General features: G+C 35.9%; 1 protein-coding gene across 4 annotated transcripts in view; it reads right to left on the bottom strand.

The window, feature by feature from the left end:
• Positions 1-1,823: 1,823 nt before the first annotated feature.
• Positions 1,824-21,958, bottom strand: part of SANBR (SANT and BTB domain regulator of CSR) — a 55,274-nt gene continuing 35,139 nt past the window's right edge. For all 4 annotated transcript variants that reach the window (XM_042981452.1, XM_042981453.1, XM_042981454.1 and 1 more), the window contains 10 exons: positions 14,655-14,800; positions 13,820-13,919; positions 12,311-12,343; positions 11,376-11,475; positions 8,218-8,309; positions 7,291-7,319; positions 7,140-7,213; positions 6,225-6,313; positions 4,487-4,578; positions 1,824-3,591 (listed from right to left, as the gene is read on the bottom strand). In XM_042981452.1, the coding sequence (XP_042837386.1) occupies positions 3,555-3,591; positions 4,487-4,578; positions 6,225-6,313; positions 7,140-7,213; positions 7,291-7,319; positions 8,218-8,309; positions 11,376-11,475; positions 12,311-12,343; positions 13,820-13,919; positions 14,655-14,800 (792 nt within the window). In that variant the 3' untranslated portion in view covers positions 1,824-3,554. The remainder of the gene's footprint in view (positions 3,592-4,486; positions 4,579-6,224; positions 6,314-7,139; positions 7,214-7,290; positions 7,320-8,217; positions 8,310-11,375; positions 11,476-12,310; positions 12,344-13,819; positions 13,920-14,654; positions 14,801-21,958) is intronic.

Genomic DNA, 21,958 nt, shown 5'->3' with positions numbered 1-21,958 from the left:
GGGGGCTATTGTGATACTTGGTGTAAAAGAGGTTAATGACTTGGCGTGGGGATAATGGAGATGGAGAGAAGCAAATGGATGTAGGGTATGTTTGGGACCTGTTGACGAATTGGATGTGAAGAAGTGAAGGAAAGAGAGGAAGAGGAATAATTGCTGAGTAGCTGGTTTGCACCCTTGGGTGGGTGGTAGTGCCATTTACTGAACTGGGATGATTGGGCTTGAACAAGCAGGGAGTTGGGGGTTGGTGTTGGGGAGATACAGCACATGTTCTCTTCTATGTTCAATTGGAGATACCTCTTGGTATTCCAAATACGAAGCCAAGTAGGCAGTTCGATAAACATGACTGGAATGATAGGCAGTGAGCTGTTTTCAGCCTGAAGGAGCTGCCATGAGGCAGGAGGCACTCCAGGAATGTTTTAAGCAATCCAAGGTAAAATTGTTTTAAGGAAGTGTTGGAATTTGCTGATAGGCCCAGATTCCAATCCCGGTTTGTGGGTTATTTCACCTCTCTGTACTTTCTTCCCCACCTATAAAGTGGGATAACATCTGATTTGGGGGGTTTGCTGTGAGGCTAATGGAGATAGGACATATCAGAGAGCTAGCACCATCCTCAGGATATATATTCAACAAATAGCAACTACTCTTCTATACCACCTACAGTTTGGTAAGAATTGGCCTTGTCATAGACAAATAATAAGAGTCAAACTAGCTACATTTTCTCAAGGAAAAACGCATCTTGGAAAGAGGGATGCTATAAGACTATGCTGTAGTTCTCACTCTATTCTTCAGTAAACCTCTTTGAAAACAGCATAGGTCACTACCAACATCAGGAAATAGTTTTCCTACATAGCTCTTCCTTCAAATGCTCTTTGTTTAAGTAACGCCAAGACCTTTAATATAATAAAGTAACACAAAATGCCATAACAACCACCAAAATATTAGGTGTCCTTTTCTTTCTTGCACTAAATACACACACACACACACACACACACACCCTTAGTAATTCAAATTATAGGAAGAAGGATATAAAACTCCCATCTTAAAGAATTTAAGGCTACTTTCCAAATATTAAAATAACAATGCAATAACAATAATAGTTAACATTTATGGAGGGTTTACTATAAGTCAGAAAGTACTGTGCTAATTTTTTTAGATTAAGCCATTTAATCCTCCAACAATCCCATATGGGTGGGATTAATACTATCCCATCACCTTCCCCAACAGATTAGCTTTAAATCAGAGGGGGAGAGCTAGCCTATTTGAACTAAACTGGCTAGGTCCCAGTACCTGTTAACTAGGCGGTACGAAAAGGTGAGATTCATAATAGTTGCTCAATGAATAGCTGAAGGAGAGCTGAAGACTTAATTCCAGATATTAGATGTGAAAGGTATTCTTTTTGTTTTTATATTAAATTTGCCCTTAGCAGATTAGCATAATAGGGCTTCAGCCTCAGCTTCCAAAGCAATTTAGCGTATCTCACAATATCTGGCTGAATGTTCTGAAAAGGGAGAATTACAAACATGGTGCAAGAGTGTGGAATAAGCACCCCTAACAGATAATCTTTCCTGCAATATTTTAGCCCCTAAATATTTTGCTGAATCTTTACCAGGATAAACTCACTCAAAACAATCTTAAAATTTATAAAATACACCTTGTAACAGAGCTAATTTTTCATGAAAACCTGTGCTCTAGGAGCCCATCCAGACTTTTCCTGAGAAGATGGAATGATTCAGATCGAGGGACTTTTCAAACCATTTTTGTCATTAACATTTATTTCAATTAAAGGAATGTAAATTCAGAATTAATGTAAGATAAAACCTTTCCAAAGTATTTGGTAAAGAAATACTATTAACAGTTTGATTAAAATGTTTGTGGTACCTGTGCTATGTATTACAGATGTTTATAAAATAAAAAGCCTATTCTGAAGAAAATCAAATTCTGATAAATTCTGGTTTGTAAAAAATCAATCCACTGGTACAGTCCTCCCAGGGGAAAAGCAATTTGCCTTTTTATCATCAGTTAAAAATCTAAAGAGCATACTTCTTTCAGTTGTGACCATCACAGCACTATATAACCTGTACAGGCCTAAATCCTTTTAATCAGAGAATACAGTAAAAGAAACAAGACTGTGGTATTTAACAGAGCTTATAGACCATGTACTAGAAAACATTTTCTTTTGAAAATAAAAATTTTATAATCTATTTCAAAAACATCAAACAATTGAAAGATACATAAACTGGAACAAAATTTCCAAACATAAATTCAAAAACCTTGGAAAAGCCATACCTATAGCATCAAATAACATCTAGCTGCATTTACTAACTAAAATAGTCCCTAAAAATGATTTCTGTATGTGTTAACGGAGTTTAACACTTCAACATTTCAATGGAAACTGCCATTCTGTCACACATTATCAAAATCTGTTCTCTAAATAATTTGAAGAAATTCCAATTATAAGACAATGAAGACTACAAATAGAAACAGTGAATTTTATAAGTTTTTCAGAGGCCTATATGTGATTTCCAAACACATAATTTTTTATGCTTATAGTTTGGAACAAATTTTCCCTGAGCACTCTTTCTGCTTGGCTAGAAAAATTAAAACATGATCTATATAATAGAATTTAGCTTGATTTCTACTGAATGCACAGCATTTTTCACCCATCAAATGCATTTGGGAATGTTTCCTTCTAGACACTGCTAAAGTAGTAAGTAATTGTAACTGTTTAATGGGGCTATTCGAATGGCTTTAGAAAAATGGTTGGGTTTTAGAGCCCTGAGAACTGCGCACTGGGTGTTTTAAACAACTAAAATGATTTACTATCCTAAAACTATCAAGTTATTTTAATAAATTCGGAATGGCACTGGCTTCACAGAGGAAAAGGAATAATCAGTAATTCCAGATCAGATAACCAATAGATAAGCATTAAAAACTGAAAGAAAAACAAGTTGGATGAACATTGTGCTTTCCATGGATTAATGCTGAAAAAAAACCCTCTTGCCCAACACAGGGAATACATCACACCTTGAAACTTTATTTAATATAGGCTTGAGACCTGTCACTCCTTAATATTCATGCAAACTTAAAATTAGCATCCCTGGGAGTTTCATTACACAGATTGCAGTTCTCAATGCTATCCCAAGAGTTACAGCTCAAAAGGCATACTATAATCAGTGCACATGCACAGTACCATCACCAGCTGTGTTCCCTTAATTTATTAAGGTCTTAAAAAGTCTTAGCTACTTGAGAGTTGAGGCCTCCTCTCTTTCAAATAAATAAAGGATAACAAATATTAGGAGTCTTAACTATGCAAATCTGTAAATACTGATTTTCTACATAGCATCACATTAAAAGAAAGTCAGATTTAAGAAGTTTCATATTTACAATTAGGTTTCAAAAGACCTAACTATACATTTCCCTTAGCATTATGATTTATGTGGCTTGCAAGAATAATAAATAAAACATTTAGAAGTCACTGTTCTGAAGATCTTCAAGAAGTGAGCAATTTCAGATGTCCAGAGGTGTGTCTTCTTTTTAGTTGTAGTTAAGATGCTTTATGCAGGACGCCCTGGACCAAAACGGCTTTTAGACCTAGATTTTTTAAACAGAAAAGAAGGTCAGAGGTGCTTCTAAAACAGGAGGAAGTTGCTGCTGCTTTAGGTTCTGTTTGCTTGACAGTATCAGAGTTAAATGAAACTTCATGTAGCCCCACAATCCATTTTTAAAAACCTTTGGAGTGAGACATATTTTGGAATTCAGATTTTTGTGGATGTGGGGGACAGAGTATGGTACATATATTGTATATTATGGATTGGAGCAATGCCCTCTAACCAAACACATTAATACTTTTTCAGTGTAACAAATGAACATTTAAATTAAGTGTGATAAATAAAAACTATAAACAGCATCATAGTAGTTCAGCCAGGTTTGAGTTGCCACAAATGCACAAAAAAGTCTTGATGGTTTTCTGGATTTCAGAATTGCTGATAAGGCATTTGGATCTGTAGTATTAATGATCCGATCTCAATAAGTGTTATAATTTAAAAGAAATTTTGTGATGTAAAACGACAGAGGACCCACAAGTTACTTTTTATTAAGAGAAATAAAATAAGGGACAGGAAAGACTTCAATGATTTATATAAAATAATAATATATAACCCATAAACAGTATAAAATTCTACTAATTCACAGTAGCAGTATAGTTTACATTCTTATCAGCAGGTGGCTCAGAACAGAAGTAATTCAGTAAACAGAAAACTTAAAAAAAAAACCAAAACTATACTTTCATTAAATTTTATGCTTATGAGCTTTTTAAGTCTTAACTTGATGTTAAATTCTGGTTCTGACTAATGTCTGGATGATCTAATCTTTGAAACAAAACAAACCAAACTCCAATTATGTGCCTCTATTGTTCATGTCATTTTCCCTAAAAAAAGAAAATCACGTCAAAGCCAGTCGCATTCTGAATCTGTTTATGCTGCTTTACCTTGTGTTTTTTTCTGAGCTGCTTTGCCGGGCAGTGACTGGCACTGAGGCCTTAATTTGCGCTTCAAGTCTGGAATAAATACCTCCTGCAAACTGCAGAGTAAAGGGGCAAAATGAAGTTATTACTTTTATGGAATCAACAGAAGCTCTGCTTTATTAAAATGGCATTACTTTTTAGCTTAGCAGTAATTTTATTTTGATCTTTAAAATTCAGGCTCTTTGAATTATAATTTATGTGAATAATTTTACATATAGTAAAAATTCACCCTTTTTAGCGTACAGTTCTGAGTTCTGAAAATGCATACAGTAGTGTAACCATTGTTACAAGGGAGAAATACATTTCCATCACCTCAAGAAAATCCCCTTGTGCCTCTCATAAGTCAACCCACGATCAGTTCCCGGCAACCACTTATCTGTTTTATGTCCCTACAGTTTTGTATTTTTGAAAATATTACCTAAATTGAATCACACAGTCTGTGTAGCCTTTGAAATCTGGTTTCTTTCACTTAGCGTAATGTGTAGGAGATTCATTTATGTTACTGATGTATTAGTTCTTTCTTTTTTGTATGCACCACAGTTGGTTTATTCATTTACTAGGTGAAGGACATTTGGATTGTTTCTAATTTTTGGCAGTTCTGAATAAAGCCAGTATAAACATGTATGAACTGATCTCTATGGTGAGTAAATGTTTAACTTTATAAGAAACCGACACACTGTTTTCCAAAGTGACCATTCCTTTTTGCATCCCTACCAGCTATAAATGAGAGTTTCAGTTGCTCTCCATCCTGACCAGCACTTTTTCCCCCTTCATTGTAGATATTTTAGTTGTTATATAGCAGTTATCTTACTGAGGCTTTAATTTACATTTCCCAAATGACTAAAGATGCTGAATCTTTTTATGTGCTTATTTACCATCTGTATCCCTTCTTTCATGAAGGGTCTGGCTAATCTTTTGCCCATTTAGTTTTATTGGATTATTTTATTATTGAGTTTTGAAAGTTCTTTATATATTTTGGACACACCCTTTACCAGGTAAGTGTTTTACACATATTTTCTCATAGATTATGGCTTATCTTTTCATTTTCTTAGTAGTGTCTTTCAAAAAGACCATTGATATTTTGATGAAGTCTGATTTGTCAATTTTTTCTTTCACAGATCATGCTTTAGAATTTGACACTGTATGTTAATGATATTGAAATTAAAATTTAAAAAGAAAGATTTTATAAGTTTTATAGGGAAGTAAATTTTTAAATAAAAGAATTAGGGCAAGAGTTTTTGTGAATACATAATACCAATACTAATGTTAATATACAGTGTTATGACTAATACATAGTTTTAGTAAGAACACAGGTATTTCCAGGCATCATTTTCAGCAAGATTACATCTTATTTTAGAAATAACATCTAAGCACTGCCTACAGAGTTGACTGAAATCAGCAACTTCCAAAAAGTCACCCGCTGGATAGTCAGCAATGCACAGCTAATCTACTCGTGGTGTGACATTACACTTTCAGCAATAACCTACCTTATTATGTGTGTTATAGAGGACTTATGGACCACGGGTGATACGAAGGTGGACAACGTTTATGTGAGTGAACTGGTACAGAATATAAAAATATATTAAAATATTTACATTAGTTTTTAGAAATTCTGCCTAAAACATCTTTATATTACTCATGATGAAAATAAAGTAGGAAGGCATATCTATGCAAGCACAGTGCCCTAGCACATAATTCTTACTTCTTTTGCTTCCTTTGACTTGACACGGTCCAGATCACCCAATCTCATCTTTATTAGGTGCCCTGTAATTTCGGACATCCGCCGCTGATCTGGAGGTAAAATATAATAAACCTAACTTTTTATGGGGATGATTTATAACTTCTGTTTCTTAAAGAACACACACTTCAATTATCATGAATTTATGAAAATACCATTAGATACTATTTTACAGACATCTACACATATTTATCTTTGAAGAACTTTAGGCAGCAAGTGGTAAAATGGCTTATACATGGGTAATTGTGCTGCTTTTAAAAACAATTTGACAATAAATTTCATATATTAAAAAAATAAAAAAATAAAAAATTAAAAAAAGATTAAAAACAGACCTATTGGTTACATGTTATAATAAATAGTGAAGAACAACAAAAAAAAACCACTGTAAATGAACCTAAAATATGATGTGCAAGTAATGGGCAAAAGTCAGTCTGAGACCTCCAAACCACAGGTGCATAAAACAACACATTATCTGCTGGGGTTGTCTACTAATACAACTCTGGTTGATTCCTAAGGGAATGTGCAAATTCTGGGCTTTATTCCAGTTGGAACTTTTAACGCTATTCAGCATACTGCATAAAATGAAAGATTCCTGGGGCACCTGGGTGGCTCAGTTGGTTGAGCGTCCGACTTAGGCTCAGGTCATGATCTCACAGCTCGTGAGTTTGAGTTCCGTGTCAGGCTCTGTGCTGACAGCTCAGAGCCTGGAGCCTGCTTCAGATTCTGTGCCTCCCTCTCTCTCTGCCCCAACCCACTTGCATTCTGTCTCTGTCTCAAAAATAAATAAACATTAAAAAAAAAAATTAAAAAAAAAAATGAAAGATTCCTCTCACTGTTATTTATACCTAATCTGTACGTTACCTAAATATTAAAACTTACCATCTTCCCTTTGTGCATCCTGGTTGAATCTCAAGGATCTTGTGGCATCCCATTTATTCTTCTGCATACTCACGCTATTAGAAAATTTAAACAAAAATCAGCACTGATGCTTTAAGAGTGAATATCTGATGGATTAAGGAGCAATACTCACATGAAAGGAGACACATCTCTAGAAGTTGACTAAAAAAGAGTAGATAACATTAAGGTCCAATTAGAACATATTTACTCATTAGTGTTACAGTTTAAAATAAAAAGCAGCTTAATTTATTGAGTTCAAGACACCGTACCAAAAGCATCACAAGTATTATTTCATTTAAACCTTGCAACAACCACACGAGACAGCAGCCGTAATTATCTCTATAATAAAACAGGCTCAGAGAAGTTAAAGAACTTGTCCAAAGAGATATAGACTTAAATTTGAACCCAGCTTTATCTGTCTGACCTGGAAGCCCCAGCTTATACAATCTTTTAGAATTCACCCATTTGTGTGCTTGCAGCACTTGGCACGCAGATGAACGTACAACCTGCCCAATATAATTGTGTGGAACTTGTCTCAATGCAGCCTTTCATACATTTTTGGAATCTATGATTTCTCTTTTAGTCAAATATGGTTATTATTGTCCTCTTAATCCTACCTGGCTTTCAAAGGCATGTGAAATAAGAATTATTTTAAAAGCTCATAAAATACAATTTATTTAAAAATTATAAAGTCTACTTATTTATCTCATTTCAAAGTTTTTTGAACAAGTACTACTGGTTCCAGATTCAAAAGTTACAAACAGCACATATAGTGAAAAGTCTCTGTCTCCCATTCACTTCCCTTTAGAGGCAACATTTTATGCATATATAAGGAAAGATATATAGATTCCTCTATCTATTCTATACTATGTATACTTTTTCTCACCTATCAATATATCTTAGAGATCTTTAATCTGTTTATGTGGAACTTCTTTGTTCGTTGCTATATCTCTAGCATTCCACTGTATGTTCTTACTCTTCTTCAGATTTTTCTTGGCTCTATTTGCCTGCTTATTTCTCAATATGCACTTTAGAACAGTAATAGATAATTTAGAGTTACCTTCTCTAACACCTTTTCTTTCTTCTGACCACAGGGTGAAGACATCTGCTTTTTTGGTTGTTTTGTGAACTTCTTTGGCTTTTCCTTTTTCCCTGACAAAAGAAAGTCAATGTTATGAGCATAAGTTTCACATACTTCTCCAAAGCACTTATTACTTACTTCCAAACAATAAAACCATTTTGTAAAAAAGACATGTTTCTTAAAACTAACAAATTACCTCTAAATAAAATATAAATATATTGAGAAGTTGAATGTACTTTATAGGGGTTAGTTTTAATTACTTTTCTTCTTTCTACTTGTCAAAACCTTAAGGAGAAAAAAATCAGGGCAATAATTTCAAAATCCCAGTGAAATTAAATGTTGAAAATGTTGGGGGAAACTATATGTATTTCTCTGAATCTAATTTGATAGTGGTTTTAACACCTAATTCCAAATTTTTATATACCAAAAAAAAAAAACAAAAAACAAAAAACAATACCATAACCCAAAAAAACACAGTTTGGGAATGGGAGGAATGAAGAACTCACAAAAAAGCTTTAAAATGTCTTTGCTTGGGTGGGTGGGAAGGGGCTATTTGGGTAAAAATGGAGGTAGGACAGAAATGATTTTGGGAGGAAGCAGATTTGGGACAAATTGTATTCTGAACTAGTGCTTTGCTACAATCAATATTCTGAATTTATTCTAGCTGACAGTGTAGAGGACAAAGGAAAGGAAAAGAAAAGAAGGAGGGGAAAGATGCGTTTCTCTAAAATCAATGTTGGAAGGTAAGGCGAGTACATCAGATCACTGTTTCCCAAACATCAAAAAGACACGATAGGGTGAGATTAGTGTGACGACAAGTTCCTTCTAAAGAAAAGAATGGTAGAAAGAGAGCAAAAATACTATAAACAACCAAATGTAGGTACTGACAAATAATCAAAGGGAGGTAGAAAGTTGAGTGTTTACATTTAAAGGATGCATGAGGTGGGGAGGTAGGGGAGGGATTGAATGAAACAGGTGATGGGGTTAAAAGAGTACACTTATCATGATGATATGCTTATCACAATGAGCACTGAGTAATCTATAGAATTGTTGAATCACTGTATTGTACACCTGAAACTAATAAAACACTCTATGTTAACTATATTAGAATTAAAATTAAAAACTTAAAAAAAAAGATGCATGAGGTAAGAATTGTGAGTTTATGGCTTTCTGCCTGAGGGCACTTTTCTCAATATCCCCAGCTAAGGTAGGAAAATTACAGCCTTATGAGCTCCAGGGAAAAGATGATACAATTGAAAGAAAGAGAAGCTGGAAATTTAAAGGTGAAATTTTAGAAGAAAGTCACAGAAGACTGGAGATCTAAAATGTGACTATAAACTCTGCCCAAATGATTGTTAAACTATGAAAGTGTACAGGAGACCCTAGGAGATCCAGCTAAGCAGGCAAGCAGAAAGACACTTGCAAGACAGAATTGCTCTTGAAGAGAAGTGAGACTTTCTTGTGCCTTTGACTGGACGATTTCCCAAACTTCATTGAGCTCAAGCTTCTGAAAGCAGGAGCCCTACTTAGGACTAGAAAACAACTAGTAATAGAGAGGGAACCCATAAAGCAAGGTGAAGCTAAGCAGGTAAGCCCCCAAATCTGAATATAAAGTCTGTCAAAAAATTAAAAATAGATCTACCCTATGTCTCAGCAATAGCACTACTAGGAATTTACCCAAGGGATACAGGAGTGCTGATGCAGAGGGGCATATGTACCCCAATGTTTACAGCAGCACTTTCAACAAGAGCCAAATTATGGAAAGAGCCTAAATGTCCATCAACTGACAAATGAATAAAGAAGATGTGGTTTATATATACAATGGAATACTACTTGGCAATGAGAAAGAATGAAATCATGCCATTTGCAGCAACATGAATGGAACTGGAAGGTATTATGCTGAGTGAAATAAGTCAGTCAGAGGACAGATATCAATGTTTTCACTCATATGTGGATCTTGAGAAACAGAAGACCATAGGGGAAGGGAAGGGGAAAAAAACAGTTACAGAGAGGGAAGGAGGCAAACCACAAGAGACTCTTAAATACAGAGAAGAAACTGAGGGTGGAGGGGGTGGAGGGGGTGGAGGGGGTGGAGGGGAGGGAAAATGGGTGACAGCCATTGAGGAGGTGATATACTCACACAATGGGTGATACACTCACACAATGGAATATTGTAATATTGCAATAGTGTAATATTGCACTTGTTGGGATGAGCACTGGGTGTTGTATGCAAGCTAATTTGATAATAATTATATTTAAAAAAAAAAAGGCCCATGTAAGAATTACTTAATTCTCAAAGAAAATATCCTTGTGTCTTTCCTATTTACTGTTATTGAAGGCCCAGAGGACATGAAGTCTTATGTTAACTTGCAGATTTTTGTGTCTAATAGAAATGCAAATGATTCTTTTTTAGAAGAAAAGATAACCTCAAAGGTTATCAGTTACTGCCTAGTAGAACATCAATCAGTTTTGCCACTAACTTGCAATCCTTTTTAACATTCTTTTTCAAGTGTCTATAAATACCCAAGCCTTCAAATGTTCTCTGAACCAACTTTGGCTGTTTCTCTCACTAATGAGTTGAAAAATGTTGACACAAGTTCATTCTGTAGTTGTATAAAATCATGTTTTTAGTTTTTTAAAAATCATACTCTGGTGCTTCATTTGAGTGTCACTTCAAAAAAAATTTTTTTATTATTATGTTTATTTTTTGAGAGAGAGAGAGACAGAGCGTGAATGGGGGAGGGGGAGACAGAGAGGGAGACACAGATTCTGAAGCAGGCTCCAGGCTCTGAGCTGTCAGCACAAAGCCTGATGTGGGGCTCGAATAGTGTCACTTCAAATCATCTCTGGTACACTGATATAAGTCATACATTTTGAGAAACCCCTTAGGTTACGCTTGAAATGAAAACTTGGAGGATTGTTTCTCAGTACACTGCACTTTTTAAATAACTTTGTGATTATTCTGTGTTAGTGCCAGGGTTAGAGAATCTTGATGAAGCCTCCTTTATTTATTTTTTTTCCATGTTGTAACCTACCATGTAGACTTACAAAGCTAATTCATCATCCCTTGCATTAGAGCCTTTAGAATGCAACCCCGTCATAAAAGTGAGACTTGATTTTATCTTAGAAATCAGTACTTTGTTTCTTGGATATTTCTTCTTCATCTCCAACTTCATCTTCAGTGACCTCAGATCCAGTGGTATATTCTTCTTCTTCCGAAAATAATGATTGTTGTTTCTGAATTAAAAAAAACACACACACACACACCCTTTTAAAAACATAATATTAATACATCTCTAATGGACGCTTTCAAATTTATCTAAATTTAATGAGTCAAACAAGAGCTAATAAAATGACGAATACCTAATACAACATTCAGGAAATGGCCATAAGAAGTTCTACATTTAGGAGAGGATCACATTACATTAAATATCTTTTATTTATTTCCTTCGCATATTCTAGTAGAGTGTTGGGCCCATAATAGGTCATCAGCATTTGTCAAACTATACCTCTATCACTCAACTGAATGCATGTTCCTTGATATCAGGATTACATTAAAATATAATAATTGCTAGTATTAAAGTAGTCCCATAAGCAACCATATGTACACATTCTCTGGATAAACGTGGCCTTGGATTACTCAACCATATCTGCATCAGCTTCCTGCATCTACCCACCCTGCTTTCTGTCATCACTGATCCAAATTCCATTTCCATTCTTCTGAATATTGGTGGCACATGGCAGGGTGATGGCAAAGAGGTAAAAAAAAAAAAAAATCAACCAACGTGTCAATCAAACCACCAAATACCTGGAATTTAATACATTTGTTGCTTTGTTCTATGACCTAATGTGACTTAAAAGTGACTTCAAAAAAGCCACTAAGGAGACTTATGGAGTATATGTCTGTTTTAAACAATGGCATTTTTAGTTAAGTACAAAATTACAGAAGCTGAAAAAGATAACTGCATTGAACTAAAGTCTGTAAAATAAGATACTGGTAAGATTCTATTAAACTAAACTTTAGTTTTGGAAGAAAGAGATCTATGAAAGTAAAGTATAGTTGCTTACTTACCAGTTGCAGAGTCCAGTTTTTCAGTGACAAAAACTATAAGACAAAGGAATGAGAGATTAATAAATTTGTATCTACCCAGATTGCAGCTCCTTATTTTCATGTGGATACTGTAAGAGTTGAAAAAAGCTGCAAGTATAGTTCCTTTCCAGGTTGAAACAACTTAAAACTCAGGCTGAAAATGATGTTTTACAAGGTTTTTATAACGGCTGTCTATAAAAAGATGTATATGTTTATAAAAAGAAAAGAAAGAAAAAGAAAATCGGGGCAGCTGGGTTTGCTCAGTCTTAAGTGTTTGAGTTTTGATTTCGGCTTAGGTCATGATCTCACAGTTTGTGAGATCAAGCCCTGCAATGGGCTCTGTGCTGACAGCATGGAGCCTGCTTGGGATTCTCTCTTCTCCTCTCTTTCTGTTCACTCTCCCTCTACTCCCTCTCTCTGCTCATGCTCACTCACTCACTCAAAATAAACAAACATTAAAAAAAAAAAAAAAAAGAAAGAAAAAGAAAATCAACACTTCTGGGGCACCTGGGTGGCTCAGCTGGTCAAACATCCAACTTCAGCTGGGGTCGTGATCTCACGGTTCGTGAGTTCAAGCCCTGCAATGGACTCTCTGCTGTCAGTGCAGAGCCCACTTTGGATACTCTGTCTCTCACTGTCTCTGCCCTGTCTCCGAACCCTTTCTTACTCACTCTCTCTCAAAATAAATAAACATTAAAAACAAAACAAAAAAACAAAAAGGAAAATCAACACTTCCCAGTATCATTTCCAAAGGATAAGTAAATCACAGGCAGAGATAATATGATTTAATTTTTGAACTATTTCAATCACTTTTTAATGTTTATATTTTATTATAGATTCAAGAACCAAATTATATATGGATATTCAAAAAACCTCATTTGCTATATTGTACATAATTAAAGAATGTTAATGATTGAATATTTGTAGCCATTTGGAGTTGACAATACATTTTACATAGAATATTTCACTTTGTCAAGTAAATGATACCTCAGCCAATACAAAGCGAGGAAGTTCATGGGCAAATAGAGATTCCCTGGTTGTCAGTAATAAGAATCAAAGGACTTAAAGCTATCTGGCCACCTGAAAAATATTTCAGTTTTGAAACCCTGCAAAAACTAAATGCATTCCTGATTTCAATTAAAAAAAAATTTCATACCAAAAAAGTTTACAGAATTAGAATTAGGAGGGGACAAAATATCCCATTCATACTATCTTCAATCCTCAAATCATTACTTGTTCATAATAAAACCTCTGAATTACATGTTATATTTTTTCCCCAAATTGAAGTTGATTAATTATTAGTTGAGGGCAAGGAACATGTCCTATTACCCTTACAGTCCTACTAACTCAGCATTTGTTATGATCAGATAGTCAGTAAATGCTTATTAATTGAAAATATCAATTTCAGTTTAAACCCATCACATTTCAGTCAAAGATTAAATGTCACCAATTGTTCATATCAAAAAAGAATAAGTGAAACAAGCTACTCACAGCATTGAGCTCCCCACTTTTGGGGCCCCATGGTGTATTTGGCTCCAATAAAACATCACAGTCTAGACCCTTTTCATCACAGGGACCAACCCCAGAATCACTTGAAAGAAAAAGAGATTTTAGGGAGAAGTGTTCAATTTCAGAAGAAGTTAAATGCAAATGATGTCTATTTTTATTGCAAATGTTTTATAAATGTTCTTTAGAAATATAGTTCTTGAGTATAAGGCATGCCACCTCAACATTTCCATTTCTTAATTCCTCCAGTGATTTCCCCTAGCAGAAGGCACTCCATACAGGGGAGGCACTACTGCATTCCAAGCATCCTACTTGCCAGGTAGTGAGATGGGCTGCTAAGACTGGTACTTTTATGAGAACAGCCTGCAGGAAAGGGTCCCCCTACCCCCAACCTGACAGCTTACTGCAATTGCAAAATGATAGAAGTGACTTCAGAAATTATTAAATCAAGGATTTCAAATTTATGCAAAGATAACCTTAGTCATTTTTTTTCTAGTTGTATCAATCAAGGATTTAAAAAGGGCTTAAGTGACTTCAAAAAAGAAAAAAAAAACCCTCAAAAACTGAATTGCAGGTCCCAACCTTTCAATCACCAAAGACTCTTTTTATTAGTTTTTCTTTCCCTTGGACCTCCCATATTTTTTCTATCAAATAAACACCTGCTTGCTCTTACTGCAAGCTGACATATAATTTCAGTAAGCTTTCTGGAATAACGTAAGCTATGTGGGGTCTGCCATTATTGGTTTGGGGAGGCACAAGGATTCTGAGATGGGAAGCACTGAATGAAGCGCTGCAGCGCGTCCCCCCACCCCCACCTCACCTAACTGTATCTTTAGAAAAAGGCACAACAATGACATCTTTGTGTTTGTGCAGATCGTCCAGTATTCTAGTGGTTGGACACGACAGCAAATCTCCGCCTTCACTTTGATCATGAAGAGCAACTACATGGTCCTTCACTTTACAACCCTGTCATGTAAGAGATACTACGTTAGAGAGGTTGGTTTGTAATAGAAATATTCCTTTAAAGATGATTGTATGTTTTTGTTTTTCTTTGCCCAGCCATATTGTCATATTAACCATTTTATAACTTTTTCTCAAGAAAAAAATAAGGCAGTTGATTCCTGTATAATGCAGGGTTGGGGTGCTGATCCCCTGCATAGTCAAAAATCCACATAACTTTTGGCTCCCCAAAACTTAACTACTAAGAGCCTACTGTTGACTGGAAACCTTACTGATAAACAGCTGATCAACACATATTGTGTGTTATATGTATTATATACTGTATTCTTAAAATAAGGCAAGCTAAGGAAAGAAAATAGGAAGAAAAAATATTTATGGTACTATACTGTACTTATCAAAAAAAAAATCAACATATAAGTGGATCCATGCCGTTCACCCATGTTGTTCAAGGGTTAACTGTGCTCATACAGAAAAGAGCAAGAAATATAAATGTACACCTTAATAAACAGTCAAGAATATTCATGTAACCAACATTCATTCACATTAAGAAACAGAATATTGCTGGGGTGCCTGGGTGGCTCAGTTGGTTGAGCATCTGACTCTTGATTTTGGCTCAGGTCATGATCTCACAGTTCATGAGTTCAAGTCCCACATGGGAGCCTGCCAGGGATTCTCTCTCTCTCTCTCAAAATAAATAAACTTATATATCTATAAGTGTATACACACACACACACACACACACACACACACACACACACACAATTAAAAAAACTAGAATATTACCAACACTTTTGGAATTCCTATGGGCTCATTCCTGATTGTAACTGCCTCCTTTCTCCCAAAAGATAATCTTTATCCTGACTTTTATGGTACTCACTTCCTTGCTTTCATCCTTTTACCACTAAAGGATGCATCCCTAAACTTAGCTATACTTTTACCTCACTTGTTTTGTTTAACATTATGTCTTTATGAGTCGACCACATTATTGTATGTAACAATAACATTTGTTTTAACGTATACTATTCCATTGTATGCAAATTCACAATTTGCATATGTATTCTACAGTTGATGGATGGGTTGTTTCCAGTTTGGAGCAATTACAAATAAAACTGTTATGAACAATCTTTTACACTTCCTGGTGTAAAAGTGCTCATGTGTACCAAGTTATATTACTCTCAGAAGTATATGAGTGTTATTACTCTATATACTAACACTTGGTAAGGCATTTTAATCTTAGTCATTCTGGTGAGCATGTAGTAGCATCTCATTATGGTTTTATTTTTTTTAATTAATTTTTTAATTTTTTTTAACGTTTATTTATTTTTGAGACAGAGAGAGAGCATGAATGGGGAGGGTCAGAGAGAGAGGGAGACAGAATCTGAAACAGGTTCCAGGCTCTGAGCAGTCAGCACAGAGCCCGACGCGGGGCTCAAACTCATGGACCACGAGATTGTGACCTGAGCCGAAGTCGGATGCTTAACCGACTGAGCCACCCAGGCGCCCCTCTCATTGTGGTTTTAATTTGCATTTCCTCAACTACAAATGAGGTTGAACTCCTTTTCGTGGTTACAAGACAGCTAAATGTCTTTTTTTCCCCATCAAAATGCCTTCTTGTGTGACGTTCCTATTATTGTTTTCTTATTGTGGGGTGCCTGGGTGGCTCAGTCGGTTAAGTGTCCAACTTCAGCTCAGGTCATGATCTCACAGCTCGTGAGTTCGAGCCTCATGTCGGGCTCTGTGCTGACAGCTCAGAGCCTAGAACCTACTTCTGATTCTGTGTCTCCCTCTCTCTCTGCCCCTCCCCTGCTCGCGCTCTGTCTCAAAAATAAATAAACATGAAAAAGTTAAACACTTACTGTTTTCTTATTGATTTGTATGAGATAAAAACATCTTAATATGAATCTTTTATGGATATGTTGCTAATATCTGGTCCTACCTATGACTTTGTCTATTGAAGTTTATTTAATGTAGGTGATGTACTGGAATTTAAAAATCTCTTTCTTGGGACTCCTGGCTGGCTCATTCATTAGAGCATGCAACTCTTGACCTTGGATTTGTGAGTTTGAGCTCCATATTGGGGGGTAGAGTTTACTTAAAAAAACTAAATAATGGATGTGTGGGTGACTCAGTTGGTTGATCATCCGCTTCTTGATTTCAGCTCAGGTCATGATCCCAGGGTCATGGGATCGAGCCCTGTCTTGGGCTCCATACGCTGAGCATGGAGCCTGCTTAAGACTCTCTCTCTCTCTCTCTCTCTCTCTCTCTCTCTCTCTGCCCCTCTCCCCTACTCACTCTAAAATAAAAAATAAGATTTAAAAAAAAAATTTTTTTTTTAACGTTTTTTATTTATTTTTGAGACAGGGAGAGACAGAGCATGAATGGGGGAGGGTCAGAGAGAGGGAGACACAGAATCTGAAACAGGCTCCAGGCTCTGAGCTGTCAGCACAGAGCCCGACGTGGGGCTCGAACTCACGGACCGTGAGATCATGACCTGAGCCGAAGTTGGCCACTTAACCGACTGAGCCACCCAGGCGCCCCCAAAATAAGATTTTTTATGGTATTATCTTTTAATAGCTTTATTCGTTCTCCTTTCACATATAGATCTTTTTTTGTGAGTAGTTTGGGATAGATTCCATTTCCATTTTTTTTCCCCAAATGGATATACCAATGTTCCAGGACCTCTTACTCAAAAGTCTATCCTTTGCCCACTGCTCTATACTGCCACCTCTGTCATAGTCAAGTATCCAAGTGGCTCTGAGTACTCTCTTCTACTGGTCTGTCTACTCTTTGCCAGTATCACCCTAATGGCTTTGTAATAAATCTTCATGTTGGGCAGAGCAAGCACTTCTACCTTTGGTTCTTTGAGAGTATCTTGGTTATCCTTGGCCTTCTTCATTTCCACAGACATTACAGTCAGTTTAGCAAAGTTCCCAATAAAAATCTGTTAGTATTTTTATTGAGATTACATTGATCTAAATAGACCAGTTTGGGGAACATTTACATCTTTACAGTACTGAGTTTTCCAATCTATGAATGTGGTATGACAATCCATTTTTTAGTTTTATTTTCTCTCATTAATGTTTTACGTTTTCTGTATAGAGTTCTGGCACATATTCTATTAGATGTAATCCTAGGTACCTGACTTTTTGAGACTACTGTAAATGGTTTCTTTTTATAAATTTGATCTTCTAACCTTGTTTGGTTTATAGAAATAAAAATGGTTTTTGTAAATGATTTTTAACAGATCAATCTTAAATTCCTATTAATTCTAATAATTTATCTGAAGATTCTTCAGGATTTTCTATGTTCACAATGTGATCTGCAAATTATGACAGTTCCTTTTTGATCCTTACACTTTTTATTTTTTTCTTGCATTAATATACTGTCTAGGACCTCCAGTTCAATTTGAATAGAACTGTTGTAACAATGCTCACCCTTATCTTACTCCTAATTTCAAAGGAAAACTTTTCTACATTTCACTATTAAGTGTGACATTTGTTTTAAGTTGTGTATTATCTATTCTTTATTGGATTGTGTTATTTCCCTTTTATTTCTAAATTTGCTAAGATTTTTTTTTAAATCATTCCCTTTATATACATTAATTTGGAAGTTATACATTCTTTTGTCCTTTTAGTGGTTACCCTAGAACTTATAACATGTGTCCTTGACTTATCAAAGTCTAATTTGTTAATACCTCCTGTTTTTTTTTAATTTTTCTTTTAATGTTTATTATTTTTGAGAGACAAAGAGACAGAGCATGAGCAGAGGAGGGGTAGAGAGAGAGAGAGAGAGAGACAGAATCCGAAGCAGGCTCCAGGCTCTGAGCTGTCAGCACAGAGCCTGACACGGGGCTCAAACTCAGAAGCTATGAGATCATGACCTGAGTTGAAGTCAGATGCTCAACTGACTAAGCCACCCAGGCACTCCATTAATACCTCTTCTCTTAAACAATGCAAGACCTTTTAAACTGTCAGACCTCCACTTTAACATCCTTCTAATCTACAGGCTATTGTTGTGGGTTTTAAAATTATACATTAAAATCTAGAGTATGTGTCAATTATTTTAAATTTTCTGTTTTACTTATATAGTCCTATATTTATTACAAACATACACACACACACATAAAGTGTTACCATCATTGCTTAATATAGTCAATGTTCATTTAGATTTACCAATATATCAATTTTTTTCTTTGGTCTTCATTCCTTCCTGTATCTTGAGAACATCATTAGTATCTCCTTTAAAGCAATTCGTTGGTTGAAAATTCCTTCAATTTTTCTTTGCCTAAAAATGCTTTTATTTTGTCTTCACTCTCGAAGGATATTTAAGGAAGGCACAGATTTCTAGAATATTAACTATTTCTTTTGGTACACTAAAGACTGAAGGAACTATACTCTGGCTTCCATTGCCACCATTTTGAGATGTGAACTCTCATTATTGATGTTTTGAAGGGAATCTACTTTTTCCATCTGGCTGCTTTTAAATGTTTTCTTTTGTTGTCTGCAGTTTCACTCTGATATGTGCAGGTATGGATTTCCTACCATTTTTACTGGAAGTCACTGGAATTTTTTTTTTTGTTTTTAATTCCAGTTAGTTAACACACAGTGTTATATTAGTTTTAAGTGTACAATATAGTGCTTCAACAATTCCATTAAAGGGAATCACCAGAATTCTTTTTATTTTTTTATTTATTTTACTTTATTTATTTTTTTTAAAGAGAGAGAGAGCAGGGGGGAAGGGGAGAGGGAGAGAGAGAGAGAATCTTAAGCATACTCCATGCTCAATGTGAAGCCCAATGTGGGGTTCAATCCCACAACCCTGGGATCATGACTTGAGCCAAAATCAAGAGTCCAACACTCAACCAACTGAGCCACCCAGGCACCCCTGGAATTCTTGAATCTATAAATTAAAATCTTTCAATAATTCTGAAGTATCTCAGCCGTTATCTCTTCAAATTTTGCCTCTAATACATTCTCTTTTTATTTCTATTGGGAACCCCATTAAGAAATTAGTGCTTCTTACATAAAAAGATAAATAGTGTAGAATACTACTATATGAGGTACTTAGAGAATTCAAATTTGTAGAGACAGAAAATATAATGGGAGTTGCCAGGCACTGAGGGGAGGGGGAATGGAGAATGTTGCTTGGCTATAGAATTTCAGTTTTTGCAAGAGGAAAGAGTTCTGGAGACTGGTTGTACAACAGTGTGAATATACTTAATACTACTGGGCCGTACACTTGAAAAACAGTTTAGATGGAAATTTTTATGTTTATTTTACCACAATTTAAAAAATGACATGCACTCTCTAGGTTTCTTACTTTTAGATTTCTCATCATTTTGTCTCTCTGTGCTTCATTCTGGATAGTTTCTTCTGACTTTTATCTTCCAGTTGTATCTAATCTCCTGTTAAATTTAAATTTGCCACTGAGCTTAAATTTGCCACTGAGCTTAAATTTGCTAATAACCCAAATTCCTTGGCAGTAAATCTAATCATACCCATCTGGCAAAACCCCAATTCTGGATGACCTCAACTACCCATTTTCTCCATGTTTGCACTCAACCAGCTTAGGGGTGCTAGAGAGAGTAACATAAAAGACATGTTGGGTTTCATTGTAAATTTATGATTACCAATCTCCCATGGGATCTCAAACTGCTTACTAACCTACAACCTTTCTCTGGAAAATTCACTCTCATGTTTTCCAAAAAGACTACTTCAAACCTTCCCTTTCCCCTTATTATTAGCAGATGGCTTTACCCCCTACTATATAGAGAACAGGAAAGGCATTAGATTGGAAAAATTTATCTAAATGACAAAAACACAATTTTACTAATATCTGCAACCATTCTACTCTTCTCTACTGTTACAACAGAGGAACTGCCCTTCCTCCTGTCTAAACTGAGATTGCCACATGTGCTTATGATCCCACCCTACCCTGTATCCTCATAGCCTTATACTTATCAACCTCTCTTCCTCAACTGGATCCTTCCCACTGCCTTTTAAAAAGGTCTCTCCTGGGGCACCTGGGTGGTTCAGTCGGTTAAGCGTCCGACTTCAGCTCAGCTCACGGTCTGTGAGTTCAAGCCCCACATCGGGCTCTGGGCTGATGGCTCAGAGCCTGGAGCCTGCTTCAGATTCTGTGTCTCCCTCTCTCTCTCTGCCCCTCCCCCGTTCATGCTCTGTCTCTGTCTCTCTCTCTCTCAGAAATAAATAAACGTTTAAAAAAATAAATAAATAAAAATAAAAAAATAAAAAGGTCTCTCCTATCAAAACAAAATAAAGCAGAAACAATAAACAAATATCTATAACGTAATACTGACTTACTTTCTACCTTTTTCAAATTTCCCAAAAGAGTTGCTATTCACATTGTGCACATTTGTTCTTCTTCCACTCACTCACTCTGCAACCCTTACCAATCTGGCTTTGGGATCTAGCACTTTGACAAAACAGATTGTTACACTTATGAATTCCAGGTTACCAAAGCCAAAGGACACATATCTTTCATTATTCTACCAGTATTTGGCATCATGGTCCACTTTTTCTTTCTTTAAATACTACTCCCTTGACTTTCACGACAACATCCTTGGTTTTCCTCCTATTATTCCAGCTGCTCCTGATCACTTTCGTTTGCAGGCTCACACTTCTCTATCCAGCCATTAAACTCTGGGAGTCTCTCTGGGCTCTGCCTTAGGCTATCTGCTCTTCTTATGCTTACCCATACCTGCTGGTTTCAATTCTTACTTATTTGCAAGGAGACTTAAAATTATCACCTCCAGGCAGCCAATTCTCTGAGCCCTAAGACCCATGCATCTAACACTCTTTGTTAGACACCTCAATCTCAGACTGTCCAAAGCAAAACTCATGAGCTTCTCTCCAAACCGGATTCCCTTCTTGTTTCCTCGTCAGTAGACAGCACTATCACCACCCAGGAGCACAAGCAAGAAACTGAGTTATCCTCGACTCCTTCTTCCTCTGTGGTATAATCCACCAGGCCATTTCAGTTTTACTTCCTAAATACTGAATTCATCTCTACGACCCTAGGCCAAACTATCATCTCTCTCTAAGACTACCACGGTAACTTCCTCTTGTACCTGACTGCACTTACTATTCCCAAGCCACTCTCCATCCACACTGTAAGTGATTTTCAAAATACAAAATAAAGAAA

The sequence above is a fragment of the Panthera tigris genome, chromosome A3 (assembly GCF_018350195.1).
Source record: "Panthera tigris isolate Pti1 chromosome A3, P.tigris_Pti1_mat1.1, whole genome shotgun sequence".
NCBI classification, from domain to species: domain Eukaryota; kingdom Metazoa; phylum Chordata; class Mammalia; order Carnivora; family Felidae; genus Panthera; species Panthera tigris.
This window is presented reverse-complemented; position numbering and strand designations above follow the sequence as displayed.